Source organism: Stigmatopora nigra, chromosome 19 (genome assembly GCF_051989575.1).
Source record: "Stigmatopora nigra isolate UIUO_SnigA chromosome 19, RoL_Snig_1.1, whole genome shotgun sequence".
Classification (NCBI taxonomy): domain Eukaryota; kingdom Metazoa; phylum Chordata; class Actinopteri; order Syngnathiformes; family Syngnathidae; genus Stigmatopora; species Stigmatopora nigra.
Window position 1 is genome coordinate 1,948,082 of NC_135526.1, and position 22,361 is coordinate 1,970,442.

General features: G+C 41.0%; 1 protein-coding gene across 1 annotated transcript in view; it reads right to left on the reverse strand.

Annotated features, from left to right (window-relative positions):
• The window catches only part of rnf43 (ring finger protein 43), a 44,436-nt gene that overhangs the window by 8,196 nt on the left and 13,879 nt on the right, over positions 1 to 22,361 (reverse strand). The window contains exon 2 of the mRNA XM_077741216.1: positions 11,112 to 11,225. Within this exon, the coding sequence (XP_077597342.1) occupies positions 11,112 to 11,225 (114 nt within the window). The remainder of the gene's footprint in view (positions 1 to 11,111; positions 11,226 to 22,361) is intronic.

Consider the following 22,361-nt stretch of genomic DNA (forward strand, 5'->3'; position numbering starts at 1 on the left):
TTTTTTTTTTAATGAAAGCCACTGCTCATCACTGAAGAAAAAATATCTATAATAGGGGTGAACCCTAGTTGGGAACTACATTTTTAATGCAAAGCACCACCAAAAACAGACAAAATCGCCTCAAAACAACCAAAAAAATCCAAACAAATTCAATAATAATCACAAAATGAGTGTACATTGTCAATTCAAGGCCAAGACGTGCATTTATAGGGTTTTTAGTGACTTAATCTACTTTGTAAACACCCCGCAAAAACAAAAAAATCAAAAACACTTGTCTCAAGATGTTATGAACGTAAAATCTCTGTTCACAAAGCCATGGCTGGGAGTGAAAGAGTTAAACTTCCAAGAGTTTAAAAGTAACAAAGGGGTGTATAGTCTATGAAGTCGAAATGATTTATCGTGGATGCAAATTTAGTAATCACATGGGTCACAGTTGAAGGTTATGCTTGCCAACAAAGTACACATAATGACTTATCGACTGTAAATGTCAGAGTGACGCTTTCAATGTACTTTTTCATGGACGTCTTCAAACTATTAAACACAATTGCACGCTTGACTTCCACAACTTGCCGTTGCAAGAATGATTTCCATCATTCAAATAACAATCTGTTCCTGTCATAGTCAGTGAGTACGTAAGTAAGCCATTTCATAACAATTGCTCCCCCAATGATGACGTTCTTTCTGCCTGTAAAAATTACTTCTCATCCCTAAAAATCCCTTTGGCACAAAATCCCAAATTCCCACTCAAATGATCCTTGAAGGCGCCAAACTAAATTAATTAAATTTGTATTTTAATATATTTATTTATGATGATTTGGCTTCCCTCCGACTTCAAACAAATTGCACGCCTATGGCAATCTCTTCATTTTCTCAATTCAAAGATCATTTTCAATCACTTCCCGTTCATTTTGAGGGCATTTCTGGGTCGTTTCCTATTGTTTTTGGGTCACTGAACAGAAAGCGGTCTAGGAATGTGCCTAAAGGAACAAAAAAGTCAACAGAAAATGACCTGTAATTACTCTAAAATTAACAGAAAGTGAATGCCTTCAAAACTGGGAAGACTAGATACTAATGCTCGGGTTCGAATACCATTGACATTTAATCAAATCAGTCGATTGGACATCCAGTATTGCGATTATATCACCATTTCGACACATATAATGGTGTGAGTGCGTGACAAATGATCACGGCGTCCTGGATGTGCTCGGCATTGACTGAGTGGCAGTTGAATTGGATGAATGAGGGAAAGGTGTGGCCCTTCAGGGGATCCATTACTTACTTTGATGTGGGGCCATTGCAAGGGGGTGGGCGGGGCTTTAAACGTGAGGAGGAGGGGCTGTTTGGCAAGTCGGGACAGGTGAGCAGATTCTCCAACTCTCAGGTAAAGTATTAAGCCCCAGGGGCGGCTATGAATCACCTCCTTCTTCTTCTACCTTCCATTCATGAGCGAATGTACCATCCCCTAATTCAGAAAATCATCTACCGGACTTGCGTGGAAACGACGCACCTCAGTCAAGCGGTGGAGGAGCCAAGCCCGGCCGGGCGGGTTGCCCTCCACGCCTCGCCTTATTGGCGAGGCACGGCGGCCATTTTCAAAAGCGCAGCATAAGGTGACGGGAGAGCGGCAAATGCCACCTGATACGTAATCGCTTGCTAAACGCATGGCTGAAACATGAAAGGGCTGGGCGGAAGGTGCCGGCAGCAAGTGGCGCAGACGGGACTGATCTTCGTGCCAGTAAAATGTGATGATGGGCCTAGAGGCACAACTCAAATACGCCAGCACACACACATATACACACACACATAAACTCTCACATGAATCCAATCTTTAAAAATAGCAGCGTGTGCACAAACCAATGAATTCATTATCTTTATCCATGACTCAAATCTTATTGATATTATTTACTGTCTGTTGACTGGAAGGAACAATAAACACTTTTTAAAATCTATTTTTTTTAGTAAGGATTCCAGAAGGAGTTGACTTTTGATTTGGATTGATTCATGTAAGACACTTGACGGTGTAGTGGTTCACTAGCCTTTGGTTTGTGCTTATTGTGAGTGTGAATGGTCTCTATGTGCGATCCAGGACAGACTGGCGACCAATCTAGGGTGTGTCTTGTGCCCTGGGCAGGATAAGTGGTGTTAAAAATAAAGGAATGGTTGATAGAAGCTACAAAAAATGATGTTAGTTACTATTATACAAAGCTTTATTCTTCATTTATAGGGCGAAAGATTATTTGGTAATGAATTAAATAAAAATATTGACCTTAAAGGCTTGGCATGATATACACAGGACAGGAATAATATTCTACAGTATTATTTATAAACAAAAAAAGCTATTTTCATCATTCTGCCTGTTCTGGCTTTCCTGTTGATTTTGGGTCAATTCCTGTTGATTTGGGGGCATTTGTGGGTCACTTCCTGCTGATCTTGGGGGCGTACAGATCGTTTCCTTTTGATTTTGGGCCACTAAACAGGTCTTTTAAGTCCTGGGACTTCTGGACTGTTTCAGACTGTTATGTACTATTGGTTTTCTGGCGAATACAGAGGGCAAACCTGGTCGCTTTGTTGTCACGTTGTGTGTTTACAGACGGTGTGTGCGTCGCCATGTTCGGCGCGCCTGTTTGATCTGCAGAAAGACGAGGCTTACCGCACGGTCGATTCCAAGAAGGAATTCCTGGAAGCTTAAAGGAGCTGTTGAATGAGATGGAGTGCTCAGGGGAGGAATGAGGGGAGTTGGATCAACACTGCAAAGAAGGGTGTCGCTCTCTCACTTACAGTCTTGATTAAATAACAGGATGCTTTGTGAAAACAACTACATTATCTGCGTCTTGAACCGGTGGGAAAGGCTAATTGGCTTCCCTCAACTCATTGGCGCTGACGTCGTCTGTCACTCGGGGAAAAAAAATGTCAATGGACTTCCCGTTTGCCCGCAATTTATACACGAAATTTGCTTAAAAAGTTTGAAATATTGCGAGAACAATGACAGATTTGAACTCTGACTTTAGCCTGAAAACTAAGACGAATCATTTGTTTTGCTTGTCATGTGAAGATATCGAATTATATACTATAACTTACAACTTATGCTAAAACGACATAACTAATGATTCGTCTCTGTGACAGATTGTTATGGAAGAAGGAAGAAAAAAGGACTGAAAGGTGGAGGTTGTTGCGTTGAATCCCTCCGTGATCAAAGCGTCTAACATCTCTGTGCCTGACATGTAACCCAAGTGGTTGACTAAATTATACATATTACAGTCAAATACCACTATAATTAAAGTATATCCAGTACTTTGTAGCTCTGAAGAATTCTAGACATATTTTGTGTTTGCACAGCTTTTGTAAATTACAGGAGATCCTTAAAAAAACTAGAATGCAGTTCTTTACAGAACATTTTGAATTAATTTTAAATACCACAAAAAAACACAGTATTTAATGATCATCAACTTATCCTTACCTACACTGTCCTGCATCTACAAATCCCGGTGCCTTGGAAGGGCAGAAAGCACCATAAAAAGACAATAAGCATCCCGGCTTCCACCACTTCAACCTACTGCCCTTTAGAAGGCGCTAAAGAGCCATAACAGCCAAGACAAACAGACTCAAGAACAGTTTTACCATACCCAACTCGAGTTCTGCACCTTAGACCTAATCAAGACTTATTGCTAGCCACTTTCTACTACTTATAGACTATTTTGACTACTTATTTATCTATTACTATTCACATTAACCTTGTATAATGACGATAAAAGCATTAAAATGGGACGTCGAGATAACATTGGGCCCAAAAAAAAAGCAAAATGAAGGACAGCAAACAAGATAGATGTCAGCCAAGTGGGGAAGGTGTGTCTGTCTTTTTTATGGGAATATTTGCCTTAATCTCATAAAGGCACCATGAATAACCTCCATCTGTTTGTGGAGCAGTTCAAAAGCAGATCCGCATGCCTCCACTTGCTGCCGTATGAAAACAACATTCTAACGGCGGAGTCGACTAAGAGGGCCGCCGGCTCCGCTCCTACAATGAAATCGGGGATGTGCCAGACTCGTCGATTAACGGCGAGGGAGAAGGAGGTGTGCGTGGGAATGTCAATGACGACAATGGGGAAACAATGGGAGGGAGGGAGGCGAAGCGAGGGAGGCGAGGGAGGCCGGGGAGAGATGTGAAAGTGGAGAGAGGGAGGAAAGTGACAACAATCTTTCCTGTCAACACGTCTGATTGTGACCTGGCAAACTTGACCGAGAAGGAGGCCGGTGCGTGACTCGATTCTCTTCCAAGTCAAGTAGAACCAGAATTGTTTGTCACGAATAGCAAACAGGCTTCGAAAAATGAACAACCTGACATAAAAGATGAGAAAGTGACTGATACAGGCGAAAAAATATCGACTACTATATCATAGAGATAAAAAAATGATCTTAACCAAACGTCCGGGTAACTTCAACACAACCAAACCAGTACATTTGCATCTAAGAGAGAGAGAGTTTAACATCTAAGTAGTGTTTAATATCTAAGTACTGTTTAATATCTAAGTAAATTTGACCGGTTTACTATAGTTTTTCTTTAAAAAAAAACGCATTTCAATCTACAGCAAAAGTACAATTGGGCACCACGCGATCAATAATCCATTGCAAATATTGATGCCAAAGTTTGCCGAACTCGCCGAACCTCTTCCCGGTATAAACGTGATCTGGTTTGAAATTAGACGCGTAGCGCCCGTCAACTTTTACAGTTATATTACGTCAAGGGAGCAAATGTGGGGAAAGCGTCCGTCCAGTGTAGACTTGAAGCTGCAGATAATTCATTCCGCTTCCTGTTCTTCAAAAGAACACATTTGCCTTTGTCATTATGAAAGGAATGTCTTGTGGCTCCAGAAGAGCATTTCAAAGCCAGAACTTCAAATCAAGACCCAAAATAAAAAAATAAAAGAAATAGCCTTTTCAGTCCAACTCGCCACAGACGGAACAAACATTACGACGACTTAGAAGCCTCTTCATAGCAGATATTTTCTTGTTTGTTGCTTCAGGTAGTAAAATCTAACAAATCACATAAAAAAATGGGTGTGCCATTTCTTTGTAGTGACTTAAACAACTTTTAGAGGAAAACAACTCTGTATCTTTGGAGATGAAGTCATTTTTTACTGCCCAAGACTGGAACTCAAACCCAAATGTGAACATGTTTTCAAGTCAGTAAATGGAACATCTTTTGATGGCCACTTTTTGGCAAGTCCAAACACCGTCTGGCTTGTGTCTCCGTTTAGCCCTATTACGCGTGCCTCTATTTTTAGCCTCTCATTTTCTTACAAACCTCTGCGGACAGTGGCGACGACAGCCTGATGAAATCCTGACCCACGCAAGCTCCCTTTCAAGTCACCAATGAGGGATGTGCTACCCGAATAAGAAGGCCTTGAGGCCAGTCTGCCTTCCCAAAGACCAAAGCATCCACCCCGGGGTGAGCAAGCCCTCAGAAAAAGTCCCTATCTGCCTGTGGAATTGTGCCTACCAAAAAGAGCCACGCTACAAATGACCAAAATAACTACAATGTCACCCAGACCTCCACCAAGGCCAAACGGCTCACCAAATGTCATATTTGTGCTTTATCAGTTTGTGGTTAGTGAGAAACTTCCTAATTCATGTCGTTATCGGAGTGGCTCCCTGTCTGCCATTTAAGCGTCCAATTTTGAAATAAAAAGCTCAGCGCTACCATTCTGTTCTATTACAATTTATCGTAGTGGAAAATACTGGTTGTAACTTGTTGAAACTTTTTAAAATACGAATTGGTTTTTGGCAGGAGTGTACGATAAACTATTGGGAAACAAAACATTGAGGTATATCAACATTATGATAAATTATTATAGTATCTTCTCGCATATAAGTCATATTTTTAACAAAAAAAATGATGACTGAATCAAGGGTACGGCTTATTTGTGCATAAGACTTACTATACTTTTTCACCAGTGGTTTTCAGCAAAGTAACTCAATATTTGTTGGTTATTTTCTGTTTTGCAGTAATAAAACAACCATTACTGGATGAATTACTTCCTATAATGACCCTAATAATGTGCTTTTCATTCATACAGTTTCACAGATATACTACGTATGATGATTTTTCTAATGATTTTCCCTTCAAAGTAACACATTTGTACTACATTACAGGTGTATTAAAAAAACAGGGCAAGATCCACGCATACACGCATGCAGGTGACATTCCAAGAGCTTCTATTTTGGAGGAACACTTTGCAAGGCGCGCAATTCTGACAGACATCTCACTGTTTGTGTATAAAAGTTTTGCGGTGACGGTGACGACAAACGCAACAAGACTCCAATGGCTTTACAGAAGCTACGGTATGTACCATTTCAATGAGGGCGAAAGAAAAAGGGAAGAACGGAAGAGTGGCAAAACATGCTCCATAGGGGGGGAAAGAGAACACTATTTTTGGTTTTTATTAGTATAATTTTTGATCGGAAAAGTGCTAAGATACTGTAAATATTGTCTTGTTTATGTTGAAATCAAATGGGAATAACAGACAAGATTGGCGAATGTTATTGTAATATATTAAGATTATTTTTTAGATGACTGTAGCCTAAAATACTGCAAGAAATTATACAAAACAACCAAAAAAAGCTATACAAGTTGCAGCCAAATATGAAAAAAGTGCAACTAATTGTCTGGAAATTAAAATATACGTGGGGGAGCTTACTTTAAGTTTATGAATAAGAAAAAAAAACAAATAAAACCTAAAAAAGAACATAAAATATTGCCGAAGACCTATACAACTACAAAAAAAGTGTGACTTATTGGCCGGATAATACAGTATATTTAGAGGTACTTTCCTTTAAGTCTACGAATAATAAAAAGAAACAGAAGACAAAGATGCCCTAGGATTAAAAAACAACTCATGTGGTTTGCCTGTTAGTATCATTATAAAAGAAAGGAGTCAGAGTGAGAGGAAAGTACCCAAAAAGTTGGATGGCGTGGCCTAAAAAAAAATGACAAAAAAGTCTTGACGTCAAAGACCCAAAGTGTCTGAAAAGAAGGTAACCATTAGATGACGTTACATCTGACACTTATCTTTACGTGGATATGATGGAGTAAGACAGTGCCTAACTTTAGCCACAGGGGAGAAATGGCAAAAGGGGTCAAGCAGGCACAAACACGAGACTATTGGAAGACTAAAAGGAAATTTAGCAAACTGAAAAAAAAGAAAAAAAACGAGTGGGATGGTTTGAGACGAGCCCTAAGCTACTTTTACACAATTATGAAGCTCGTGCGCTTGACTTGAAATGATCAAAGCAGAGTCAAGGAGCAAAGGGAATTTGGGCCTCGGGCAAAAAGGAAAAAAAAGGAACCTTAAAAAGTGATTTTTTTTGTGTTGAAAAGTCCCTTTTTTTTTAAAGTAATGTCTTTCAAAATACTATTGTTGTGTATGGAGATGACGGCATGTTGCATTTCAATTAAAACTTGATCAAATGGGACGTCAAAAGACTGTCAATGGCAGCCAATGAAAAACGTGCTTCCAGAGTAGTGCAAAATATATTACAGTATACTTTTGCAATCAAATACGGCATTTTAGCAATAAACACTGAAATGAGCCCCACTTATGCCCTGTGATAACAAAATAAAGTCATTATTTTCCAAATAATACTTAAGTCAGTTCATATAGCATTCAAATTGATTGGAACTGGTGGTCCCATTTCAGCACCATTGACAGCGCCAGACGTCCAACGCATTTTTCCAAAGATCCGCACGACAAAAGCCGAGTTGACAACGGGATTACGACGCAATTGTGGCAAAGCCCTTTTTTTTTGTCAATAAGCCGGGCCTTTTTCTCTCTCTCTCGAGTCAACAGGTTCAGACACGGGCCGAAAAAAAAGCCGCCATCAAGCGTGCGGGCCCATTTGCACAAAAACCACCGATTCTCTGTGATGGAGACGGTTTGTGTGGAAATAAAAAATAAAAAACGCGAGACCATAAAACTGCTTTGAACTGTGTAGATTACAGCATTTATTCAGAGCAAAGTACAGTAAGCCTTGTGTGGAGTTTAGACTCGGCCTCTTGGCACGGCGGCCCGATGAGTCATGTGTCGTCGCTTTGGAGCTGTTTCAAGGATTTAGTGTAAACAAAACAAAACAAAAAAAGCAAATAACAGATCACCTCCAATTTAGAACCATGGTTAACCAGTGGTTCAATTACTTGGCTTTTGTTGATGTCACATCGTCATTGGATTCGGCCAAAAGTGGCCTTTCCCGTCCATAATGGTACATTCGGGACGGATTTGAACCCTTTTAACGATGCCATTTTTATCCTTTTTTTAATCCTTACATTTAACTAATTGGCTGCCATTGATGCCACTAGACGAGCAATACGTTTAAAACAGCATATATGAAATGTAATGCATTGTGGGAATGCATAAGAATCTAAAAATAATCATTAAAAAATACATGTATGGATAAAATCCTCATTTGTTAAACAATGACTCATTTTTTTTGTGTTTTGCTTTTTCATTAACTTACTTTGACTCCATTCATATTATTTTTACCTCAAAGTTTCGACTATATATTTTTTTTACTTATGTCCTCTACCAATACTTTAATTCCAGATAATTTAGCACCTAAAGAGCATGCAAAAAACGCAAATACTGCATACAAGTATGACAATAACGCAAAAAAACGCAAAGGCCACCAGCTTCTTCTGTTACTTGTGACCCGAACAGTTTTTCCAACGTGGAAATAGCAAAGCATTCCACAATGTTACGGCGGAAGTAACAGCCGTCTCAATTTCTGTGCAAATGGGACAGCTGGAATGCTTGATCCTTACAAAAGCAACACTTTTCATTCAGTTCTCCAATTAGAAACCCCATTAGAAAATGCATGTGCATAAGAATATGCACTGTCAATGCAGATTATAATTTGATTACATTTCAGTTTAACAGAATCATTCAACACATGTGTGTATGTTGGTGGGGGGCAACATTTTGAAGGCCAAACATACCAACACCACTTGTTCAGTTAGAGCAAGGGTGTCAAACTAAATATTGATGTCATCAGCTGCCAATGACGGCATTGGACGTCCCATCTATTTTGAAAGGGAGGGGCCAATGAAAGAATATTGAAATGTTAATAATAAGGTGGAAATATTCTCAAATTTTGGGCGTTTTTGAATTTTTTTTAGCATATTTTCTGGCCACAGAAAGCGACTTGGTTGGCCAGACCTGGTCCCCGGGCCACTAGTTGGACACCTAAGAGTCAGAGAATGTTGATTGAGTATGCAATCTAATTACATAGTTTGTACTAAAATGAAAATGATAGTTGTCTGTTTGTTAATCGTCATGGCAACGTGATAACCCCAAACCGGTTGTCCCATTTTATGATTTGATGTCTGTCACCGTTACTGGCAATGAATCAGTTAAAAGTTACCGTGGAAGAAGAAAATAACAACGAAAAACGAAATGAAATCTAATCATAAAAGTGGGGAGCTTGACGTTATTTAGTTTCCAGTCTATTTTTAGAGCGTGCGGTGCAAAACGAACCCTGTGTGGGCGTCGGAGTATCTATAGATGGGTGGGTGGCTTGAGTTACCGTCAGACTCGACTGTAAACAAGTCTCATTGAAAGAACCGCACATCCGAACCATCTGACTCATCCTTTTGAAAAGGAGAGCAAACTAACCGGCAGCTGCACCATGAATCCCCGACTTTGAAAAGAGGAAGAAAGAACAACAACAAAAAAAGAAGGCCAAGACCAAAAAGAGCCAGAACACCAGCAGACAGGTGGCTAGAACTGGAACGCCATTTTACAGACCACCACAACAACAATAACAACAACAACAACTGGAATAAAAACACGTTTCCTCCCTCCATGCTTCCTTTTGATTTCAAAGGCTGCGAAAGGAAGGAAGTGTTGGGAAGCGGGACGACAAAACCATGAAACGGAGCCCTTAAATCCAAACTTTTAGGCCCCAAATGTGGCCATCCTTCCTCCTCAAACCGTGAGGACGAAAGCGGCGTATGTCGAATGTGTGGGAATGTCTCGACATCATCGCCACGGTGGCCAGTTCTCCAACATGGCTTTAAATTAGGGGAAAAGAAAACACAGGCTAAAAAGAGAGCGTCCTCCCCCTAACTATACTCATGCCTGCTAATTTGCCACCACTTGAAAAAGGAGCAAAATAGCAACAGTTTGAAATCGCACTACTTTTAAGTGCCTGCGTGCATGGAAGAATACTTAAACACAAGGGAGATCCAGGTCATTCGTGTATACATCTCAAGTCTTGTGGCTGGAACAATCTATCTATAAGTCCGGGCTGCTCTCATATTAGAGGGAAGCCGAAAGGGAGATGGACCGTGATCGGGTTCTGATGGGTTGAGGTGGGACTAGTGACAGCTGCCCTACAAAGACTCCCATAAACGGGGAAGGAAATCATTTCCATACCTATCAACCTCGACCAATTACTCCCTTTATTAATCATTGCAATTCCCCCTATTAAGTGATAAAAAAAAATGCGTACAAATGCAAAGCGGCAAATCTGTATCCACTAAATTCAAGATTCTGTAGATGTCGCTGTACGAGCGTCTGGGTACATTGCTTGCTGATGCGCTATATTTATATAGAGAAAAGGCATGACCATGCTATTAGAAGTTGGCGATTATGTTTTTCTTTTCTACTAGTAACCGTGACGATGCGGATTAGAGTCAAATGAGATCGGTTTTACGAAGAGCGGTCTTTAAAAAAATCTTGCACACTTTGAAATGAGCAAAAAAAACTTATAAAATATGGGAAAAAATGTATAAGTTGACAGGTATGCATTGCACAATACCCACATAGTATGACTATGAAGTAGTAAAATATAATAATTTTCAAATTTGAGGAATATACTTAATTAATAGCCTTATTTTTTGGTATGTTTTTAACAACTACATAAACCCATTAAAGAAGCAAACGTTCCTAGCACTCAAAAATGAATAAAACATGTATGAATAGCTCTTAGTTTAAATATTACAGGATTTACTGTTCAGTAACAACAATGGAGGTCCAATTCATTTAAACTGGGGAGACCAAGTGTGACGTGGCAGTTGAAAAACAAGAGAAAAATAAGATGGGCATGGTTGCCATTCCTACCTTTTCCAGCAGCGGCAGACAGCTGGGAACCCTCTGCTCCAGTTTGACAATGGTGATGAAGTCGCTCTCTTGCCGTTCATCTTCACTTGTGTTGCACAGTGACAGCGGGTGATACTGCAAACACACAAAAAGAAGTACATTTTAGAACCAGAGTATGCATTGGCAAATGAGCAATGTTGGGTTTCTAATTCACTGTTCAAATAGATTCATTTTCATTGGCTTGTTGACATTCATTGATGGCACTTTAATCAATTTGAACCCGGTCGAAATGGACTGGATGTCGAGCCAATGAATGAGTTAAAGCCAATCTAAATTGGACATTGATTTGAAGCAGTCAATCATTTAGAAGCTAAGTAGTCCCATCGTGGCCTGCTATGCCTCTTCATGTGGTTGCGGGCTGAGGTCAACGGGGTCCCCTCTTGGCCTTAACCGGCGGAAATCCCTAAATTAAACTTCTCCCCAAGGGTGACATGAACAGCTGGCACCCCGGTCGAAGGGGATTTGACGTCATGTTCAGCAAAAGGCTGCTGCTTGTCTGTCAGCGAAAAAATGGGAGGATAAAACAGTCGGGCCCAAAAAAGAGAAGCGCACCCCCTACAGATTGCAAAATGAATGTGTGAATAATATATAGAAAGACATATACGTAATGATGGAAGAAGTCATGACTTTATGGGTCATGTAAGACACACCTTAATATTCAATGTAAATCTTTTTCTAAGCCATTTAGAGTTTTAAAAAAGCCACATCAATAACTCTCATTTATGTGGTGAGCCCACAAATTGAAAATGCTGACTCCCTAAACCTGGAATGAACTAATTAATAACGGTTAGATTCATTTCCTAGATGCCATTTTTATGATTAGCAATAAAAACAAACAAGATAATTGCCCGCCAGGCCTGGAATATGACTTAACAATTGCAATTGACTCTCCTTTTGATATCGGCTCAATGCCGCGTTTTCCCAAGTCCATTCGGGGTCAAGGTTTCCCCTTCTATTTTGGAAATGCCCCCCGCCCACCACATTAGAGTCACAAGGTCGCCTCGCTCTACCGTGCGGACGCTTCAAACGCACGCTACCACCGGGTTCCCCGCGTCACCGGGACGGAGTGAAACGTCTTCATTGGGTTTTTTCCGCGGCCCCCTTAGAAAAAAAGGGCCTGGGAAACCAAATCGGCGAGTCTCCATTTCACAGGGACAAGAAACCACAGGGCACGCAAACAGCTCCCCGCAGACTGTTAACAATGCTCAGTCCTCCATTGCGCCTCCTCCTCATCTGTCTAGATCTGTTTCAAACTGACGGCGGCTTTTGGGGGGGTCTTTGGGGTGGGGGGGGGGGCACATGTCCCTTGGCTCTTTTGTTGCCGCCATTAAAGGCATTCCTTTCCAGTTCAATCAAAGGCTGTTACGAAAATATGCCGAGGATAGAAAAAGGAACAGCTTGGAAAACAAATAGACGGACGGATAAAAAAAAAAAAAAGGAGCAAAATAAATAGTAGCTGTGGTGAGAAGTCAATAATATTTTCCCCTGGCTGGGGCCTGGCGGATGCTCCCGTTTCATTTGCCAATAATCAGCCGGAGGGCTTTGCAGTTGTTTGGCTGGCGACCAGAGTCGGTCGGAGGGAGTTGCTCGTGACTTCTATTGGATTGAAAAGTCAACGTAATGTCGGTTAAATGACGCAAAGTGATCGTTGTTGGGTGATGCGAGCGCATGGGGGCAAGGAGAGACAAAAAAGTTTAGTGGATAGGACACGCCTCTACACTCTTTTGGCCTTTAAAAAAAAGTCCATATACATATATACATATACACATACATATATACATATATATACAGATACACATATACATATAAATATATATACATATACACATACATATATACACATACATATATACATATACATATATACACATACATATATACATATACATATATACATATACACATACGTACACTTATAGACATTTACACATATACACATATATAAATAGATAGTACATTTTCTTTGTACAGTATTTTACTAGAACTAAAAATACATTGACTGGAATGCAGTCATATAACCACTGATTATTTTTGTAATTAACTTTTGTCTTGGTCTGGGTTTAACAGTTTAACTGTAATTATCAAAACCAAGTTTAACATGTTGAAGCCAAAAAAGGTTGGACAATAAAAATGAGATTGCCCTATCGTTGTTTTTCCAAATAAAAAGCAGGAGTTAACAAATATTCTTGATGAATTGAATTCAAAGGGCAACAAACACTTCCCTGGATTTTTTCCACCTTCCAAATGATTAGTAAATCCCCAAAAGTCAAGCACTCATTGAAAGAACTGGCATCTACTTCTTAAGACGCCGTCATCTGGGCCAACATTTGAATGGAAAAAGTCTGATCACAGCAGATGATTCGCTTATACCGCACCTACAATTAATTTCCAGAATTGTGACGCCTGCGTACAGACATCAAAGATGCCAACGTCTGAATATGAATGTGAGCGAGTCTGTCGCTGGGGGGTGCGCAGACTTGTGCTTGCACGCCAACATCTGCAACGCCATCCGTTGGTAAAAGTAAAAACCGCGGGCCATTGGAAGGCCAGATGTGGGAAAATATGTCAACCTAGACAGAAAACATTTAACAATTTTTTTTCTGGGTGATACGGATGGTCCACGTGACCCTCGAATCACTTTGAACCAAGCCTGCGTACATGTACACAGCGAAAGATTCACAGCAGCAACAAATTGTAACATTCCTCCGGCCTTAGGCTAGCGCCGCGCTATACATTTCAAAGCTCTCAGTTAAACATAAACACAACACTTCCCTGTCATAACAGGTCAGCGGCTCGGTAACCCAACAGTTTGTTGGCATTGCAGCCAGCCATCCTTCTTCCCTGCAGACCCGGGGCCACGTCCCCTGTAGGCCACGCCCACTCGCCCTCCAGGCTTCCTCTGTCCCTCGCTTGGCCTGCAAGGATGACTCCGCCTACCTCACGTTTACACACTACGTTATACGTTTTTTTTATCATTTCAAATAGTGTACTGTGTATAACAACTTTTGTATGGGATCACCAATATTAGCTTTGTGAGATAAGGCAATATAATTTATCATGAAGATTATTTTTACAGGAAAAATGACAAAAAGATCCAGTAAAAAATTAGGGAAGCTGGCAAGAGATTGCAGCATCTAACGGACTGTAAATTGAATTATTTTACTATTTAGGGATGTCATGAGACTGTTTTTTTGCACAAATGTGTAGCAGTCAAAGGGAAAACTCATGATTGAAGTCTATGCTGTGAATTCAAGCAGATTGGACGTTAGGCACTGTCAATGAAATAAGAAAAAAGCAAGAATTTGTTATTGGTTTAGCCAAGCTGCACCCTCCTACTAGCAGACATCTGATCCACTTGAAGTGGGCAGAGGTCAGCGAATAAACATTTGCCCCTTCCAGATGAACAATTGCATTGACATCCCCAGACGTCCAGTCCATTTTGACAAACAAACATCTAACAATTCCCATTCAAAACAAATTGGGACATCCAGATACCAAAATAAATGAAATATCTACAACATAACAGCCCTCCCAACTAAACCATAACAACAAAGTATCCCACTACAAAAACTACAACCCAACAAAGTGAATCTCTCGACCATAAAGTCAACAACAAACAAATAGAACCTCCATTGGATCCTAAACTAGATCCTATGTGTAGTTTTACCATCTGAACAGAGCTTTCAAATTGTACTGTACTGTGCACAAGTCCGTATGTTCGCTATGGAAGGGGAGGAGGGGTCCGGAGGGGTGACGGTGGGGGGGTTAGCGTTGCCATGGTGTGGGCATGCAGCCAAGAGAATGGAGCTCTTCGTGGAATGCCATGGAAAAATGAGACAGAGGAATGCAGACTCCACTGAGCAGTGTAAACAGGCTGGCCTGAGAGAAATGCCGCCACGCCGCTTTGAAGTTGCTTCCATCGCCCCATCGCGCACGCACACACACACACACACACACACACACACACACACACACACACACACACACGCCTACACACACCGCTGTGTCATTAACAAAGAAAGATTCTGGAGCTGGTGCAAGGTATTCCATGTACACAGGAAATAAATAGACATGGCAGTCGTTCAAAAGAAGAAAAAAAAACAGAAGTCACTGAGGGAGAAAGAATAGATAGAAGGTAAAAAGTATAAGGGTTTTTCACCTGCAGTTTTTAGCAGTGAAATTCAAGTGGCAAAACGACGCATGTGGTTAACACCTCCAGTTTACGGTTTGTGGTTGTGGTGAGGTTAATGTTCAGGCTCTGAATTCCTCATTGGGGGAATGCCGTTCTGGTTCATGGTGAGAGCCAAATCACACACAATGTGAACCATTAAAAAAAAGGCACAAGCGTGTTCTACAGTATTTACAGTAAAATGAGATATTTTTTGCCTCACCCTGCTTTTCGAGGGAGACAATAAGAACAACAACAACAACAAAAAACAGATTTAACCCCTTATAGGGCACTTTTTTGACACTCAACGGACATCCAACTTGTCATTTGACCCTAATTTAAACAAAATCTAGTCAAATGTAGGTAATCCTAATAAAAAATCTTAAAATTCCAGACATATCTGCCAAGATTTCCTAAAAAAAACCCTCTAATGCATTATTTTGCCATGAAAAATAGCCCAATTCCTCAAATCAAGGTATTACCGTACAGGCCTAACACTTAGTTATGGAGGACAAATAAAAAAAGATCCAGTTTAAAAAAAATACATTAGAAAGGCGCCAAAGAAGACCACATTGGCCGTGGTCTGCCAGCACTTTAAGACTTCCGGCCCGCTGACCAGAGGGAATTTTACGATTATACGCCCCCCAACTGTTTAGCGGCGCTTCAGTATGGCCTTTGGGGAAAGAAAAAGAAGAAAAAAAATGGTGGGTGAACGAACATGCAGAAGCGATATCAGACTAAGAATGTCTCCGGGGTAGACGGCAGACATGCAGGCACCGGAGCCTCCACCTCAGCGTCTGAGCCAGCAGGCTGTGGAATCCGCCGGGCAGGTAAACAGCGTTGCCCTTTGGAACACCACTCTCGTCATTCTGCCGTGTGATTGACTTTTTCTTTGACTCATCAAAGGAGGGCAAGTCTACACGGAGAGACAGCTTGGTACAGACTAAAAAATCATCATAATTTCGTACCTTGTCTACAGTGCGATTTAAACTATGGCTACATTTGATGGGTAGGGATGTCCAATTGGAAAAGGGGATGCTTTTGGTGGGTTATAATTCAAATCTATAGGGGATAAAGTCATTTAAAGTCAAAGTAGAAGGATGTAAAGAGTCATGTTTTTGGAGTTTTGTTATTTTCGATGGTATTGAAAATGGGGAAAATGTGTACTTTAGTTTTTTTGGATTACATTACTGAAGAGAATTGGGATATTTGTCCTATTTAAGAGGGATAAAGTCATTTAAATTCAAAGCAGAAGGATGAAAAGTCATTTTTTGTAGAGTTTTGTTATTGTCGATGGTATTGAAAATGAAGAAAAGTGTATTTTAGTTTCTTTCTGGATTACATTACTGTGGAGAATTGGGATATTTGTCATATTTACAGAAAAACAATGTTTAGTAACCTATTACCACTGCTGAAAATACATTTAGTTTGCTTAACATTTATAAAAACCTGTGTGAAAATGGGTTAAAAAATAAAATCTGGACTTTACACTGTCTGTACCCAATTTAAATGAGGAAAAAATAATACGTTTCGGTAATCATCCCAAACGTCGTCAACGACAACCGACATGTTAAATGACAGTACTTCAGCCCAGACATGGCTGACGCGTTAAAAAACATTCCCCTGAGTTCTCCGGAGAAAGAGGTGGTTTTCCAAAAATGGCATTATTTATACATTCTTCCTCATTAAAACGTTTTTGGCGCATAATTACAGAAGAGGCTCCGTGAAGCCAACTTAGAAGAAGAAGAAATCTCCCTCAGACTGCAAAACACATGGCGCCCTTCTACCGCAGTGGTGTTGTACTTCCTACGCAAAAAAAGGACTCCAAGCAGTCGTCCGTGGGATGAAAGGTAACAGAGGCCAGAGTCTGCTGTCAAATCACACGCGGCCTTTTAAATTGGCACTTGCACGTGTATTCTAGTACTCGGATAAATCTGTTCGCCTAGGGGCGGTTTAGCCGCGGTTTACGGTTCGGCCGTCGCCGCAAGGAAGACGGACGGACGCACGGTCGGAGCGCTACTTGGTCGCGAAGCTAGCCGGAGAAACAATGACTACCGTATTTTCACGACTCTAAGGCGCACTTAAAAGTCTGAAATTTTCTCCAAAATAGACAGGGCGTCCTATAATGTGGTGCGCCTTATATATGGAAAAAAATTAAAATGTGTCATTCATTGAGGGTGTGCCTTATTTATGATAAAATTATTATCCCAAAATATTGACAAGCACAACTTTGACTTCTTCACTTGTCAAGAACCAACTTTCTCTGTTAAAAACTGCAAAAACTGTCATTGCAGGACCACCAAACTAAGACCCATCCTACAATCTCTACTTTTCCAGAAAACATCATCACAAAAACAAGTACACGATCCCAAAAACAAGTCCTATTTTTGTAGGATTGTTTTAAATACTCTCCTCTTTTTAGCACACAATAGTGGCAAACATCAAATCCTAAAAATGGGATTCCTAAACTGTCCCAAAGTCCTAACAAAAGTTCCTATGAAAAAACAACCATCAAAAACATGTTGTATCTGTTGTTTGTCCATCTCTCATTGCATAACAGTTATAGTACAAGTAAAGAAAAAGTACTTCAATCAGTCTCCACAAAAATATACTCCACCGTGGGGGACTATGGCAACTTCAATTTTGCTCCAAGTCCTCTCTAAAGTTCAAATGAGGAGGACATTGTCCAGAATAAATAGCAACATGGTTATATCCCTAAAAATGGACACTGATTTTATGGTGCTTTTCTCAAAAGATCTGATAGAAACTTGTCAGGACTCCTTGAATGACATTCCTTTTTATAGTACAAAGGAATTCCAATTTCTGCAGTGAAATTCTGCAGTTTTTTTGCCTCTGGGCAGCTTTAGTAGTGGACAACATGAGCCCAGGGCCCCGAGATGATAAGGTCCATTGAGTGAGGCGGATCAAGTCATCTCACAATGAGGAGATGGCTGCTCCTGCAACCCGATCTGGCATCCCTCCATCAGCAGTCTAACATTAGACCTTTACACTTCCTCCACCAGCTCTCTCTCTCTCTTCTGGGCCCCCCGAGGGTGGAAGGACGCACTATGGGGAGCTGCACGTCTCGGTGACGCTGTGTTACCCATTGACACAAAAGATGGGTGACCTCATATGGCATGAAAGGAGACTCAAGACCGCCGTCTCAACCGGAGTCAACCGGAGGGTCTACCGTGCCGACGGGGACGATTATCCAGCGTCATCCGAGTCGAGTCCGTCTGATGGGCTTCAAAAAAAAAAGTCCTGGATCAGGTTTTTCCGTCCTCAGATTGATTAGATGGCGGCGCTAATTAAGGGAGGACTGGGAGGAAATGTCCCACTTTGCAGCAGGAAAGTGAGAACAATGCACCAATTGCTTTTCAGGAGTAGTTACTTTTACTGGGGTGGGTCTGGAGGTTTATCCACCCATTTGCACATTATATAAAATACATTTCTAGGAATAAAATATAAATCTGGGGTTTACGTCTCAACACGCAGCCCTTCTGGGGAGATGAGTAATAACATCCAAAGCACTTCCATGTTTACTCTTTTACTACCATTGGCATGAAAAATCCATTTCAATCGTAAAGTGTTTGCGTCCAATCCAGTTTGCCGCCGTCCCCCCCCCTGACAGAACTCGTCAACGGCAGCCAATGAGTTAAACCGAGGAGAATCTCAAGCATTCATCACAAGGGAGCGCCAGAGAAGAGTCGCAAGCAAGGCTGTTCTTGATCTGGCTTCACCTGCTTGGTCACTAAGCAGCAACAAGGAAAAAAAATACAAAATAAATAATAAAGTTGACGCTTGTGTAATCAGCCGGCAAACGACTTTATTAGCCAACATGGCGTCTACGTGAACGGACGTACGGAAATCTGCGGGTCATCGGGAAAACTCAACACACACATTGGTCTGATGTGTGTTTTCCACATTACATGCGTCCATAATATAAAAAAAGGGAGATAACAATTGCAGGTGCGTTGAAAATCTGAGTCTGAGTCTCATGACTTTAGCAGGCCACAAAACGTGCTGCAAAGAAGAAGAAAAAAAACTCCACCGACTTCAAAAAGGTAATGAAAGCCGCCACTCCCTTGAAAAAAGCTTAATTAGAGGCTTTTGGTGGTTGACTGTGATGAATCTGGCCCTGAGCAAAGACCGGTGGTGACACACCTTTGGTGTCTTTCCAATTGGAAGCACAAAGTCAATGTGGGGCCTTGGGGCTAATCAAGTAGAATGTAGGAAAGGAGGCAGGTGAATTGCATTAAAAAAAAACTGACAAAAAAAAAGGAAAACACGCCTTGCAAGACCCCCAAGGTGAGCCGGATTTTTGTAGAAATGCCTTCAAAGCTTGCATTTTCCAGATGTAAATAAATGCCTCACTTGTGCATGTCAAATTGATGTGGGTGACTTTTCTTTTTCAAGTGATGGCGTTGAATGATTTATGATATCCTGCCTTGAGCACTGATTCCAAAGCTCAATCATTTCTCTTCATTCAGAACAAAAACGATTGATTTACAATCAATAATATTTGTATTGTCCGCTGAGATTCGAGCGCTGTGGTTTTTAAATGTGGTTTAGAAATAAAGGTGAACTGGCACTAAAGTTATTTACTTGCCGCTCTCTGTTAAAATGAAGATATTTTAATGACTTGTACAGCTGTCAATGGCATTTGCTGAAAAATTCATTTTGACTCCACTATAGTATATGACAAATATCTATTTGTTTTTTATGGACTTTGGAAGTCAAAAATAACTTTTCGCAAACATAATTGCTAACGAAGGAGTTCCTACAATATGATAAAAGCCAACAGATCTAAAAATACCAAGATAGTATTGATAAAAATGGAAAATATAGTCGTGCAATACACGAAAAAAGTGATATAAATATAATAATAATAGTAAAAATATATGAAAATGTAATTTCACCACTTTTAAATCACGATAAGTCTCTGCTTTCTTTTAACAACATTATTATATTGAACCATGGAAAGAGCCGAATGTGGCTCTCGAGCCGTACGTTCCCTACTCCTGCTCTACCATAAAGGACGGGATTTTTCTCAAAATAAAGAAAAGAATACCGACAACAAACGAATAAAGGAGGAAAAAAATGTGTATAAAAAGGTATCTGATAAGCAATGTAGATTGTCGATAAGAAACAAAGAGTAAAAACGTGCAGAAACACGCCGACATGACAAAACACGGCGAGGGGAAGGTGGCAAAAGCCACGTGTCTGACACGGCGGGTTTTACACTCGCACCTGTGCGTAATCTGGGCTTCGTCACGGTGCTCGGACGGCCATCTTTGCAAGCTCCACTTCCTCTAAATTGGCCACATGAATGTGTAATCTATCCTCTTTCATCCTTATTTCTTTCCATCAGCTTAGCCGGGCGATTAGACGGTAGACGCCACGTGGGCCGCGTCGTCATCGTGTCCTAAGGTCAACCCAGGCGAAAGCCGAAAAGTAGCAAGGGCCTCTCCTTATTATTATTATTATTATTTTTTTTTTTAAAGCCAATTCATGATTGCCGATAATTACCAGTGAGAAGTTTCCCTCGGAGGCTTTTGCACTTAAACAGGGCTGTCATTCACAAATACTTTTCCAATTCATGACGCTTGCAGTCATACCGCTAAAACCTCACAAGGGTCATTTGATACATTGAACCTAATTGATTAATTACAAAGATAAACAGTTGAGGTTTATTGACAGAATTTTTTGCCGTTGAGGTTCATTCTGATACGCGGATGAGAAATCAATTAAATTTAATAACACGTGTTAAGGAGCCAACAAGTTATGTCCAAGTATTTAATGGCCGCATCATTTTGTATGGCCCGGAAAGTCAATCGTGAGTGCTGACTTTCTGTTTTAGGATCAAATTAAAATGAAGAGTATAGATTCATATTAAATGAAGACGGTACTACTATTCTTTTTAGCTTCCAACTGAGAGGGCTGTAAAGACCAAACATTGAACTAGAGGTGCCTTTTTTGTGTGATTTTGACACCGTCACAAACTTCAAGAAAGAAAGAAAAACAGCATCTCCAACAGAGTGCTGCTACGACTTGTTATCCAATCTTCCACGGCTGCCTAGCCTTCTCCTCCACTAGCATTCGGTTTCCAAGTATTCCTGTCTATGTGTAGATTAGGAAAGCAGTCATTTTGGCAGGCGCTCTGCCGTCCACATCAAGCGCATCAAATGCGTTGGCCCCCGTGTCTCCTTCTCCTTCTATTAGAATCTGAGGCTAAAGGCGGGCCTGGTGCCAAATACACCAAATACTTTCATCCACAGCTGCAAACAGGCGGTGGCAACCCAGGAACAATAGGATCCACTCATTCAAGCTAAAATGTCTGGTCAAAAAAGGAAAATAACAACAATGTACATCAAAGCATCAAACCGCATTCCAAAAAAGTCAAAGACAGCAAAATACAACATAACTGCCAGCACAAAAAACATCGATCCATGCAAGTAGACCTCGGTACTCTACCCTGTTCCCTCAGTAATACAGCTGTTCGTCATAGCTAAGAACGTCAAGGGCGGCCATTGAGTTATTTGCGGTAGTCTGAAACTTGTGGATGTTGGCCAAAGTGTCATAAGTTGTATAGTAGAATAACATAGATTGATTTTTCTGGAAGCCTTGTCTATGGCGATTGTATCGTTGGGTACAACCCGCATGACGTAGTAGGTTGGACAAGGGTACGTACGTGGACAACGTGTGGCTTTGTGAAGGCTTTGTGTGTAACCGAAAGAGCTGGGTGTGTAGTCACACCTAGCGCGTTTGTTTCCCAGCAAATCTCCGCGCTTTGTAATTCGATGCGTGGCGCTAATGCCGATTTATGCCCTTGCGCAAGACTGTGCCGAGGGTAGGAGGCCGGCCGGCCCGGTTTGACCGTCCGACATTTATCTGGACAGGCCGGCAGAGGGCGAGGAACAGCTGGCCTTCCATTGACAGGCTTTAATTGTGAGCAGTTAAGATTTCCCTGGCGAAGGTTGGGGGGTTGATATTGTTCCAACTGGAGAGACCAGTGCTCCTGATTGTATGCTATTGACTAAAGC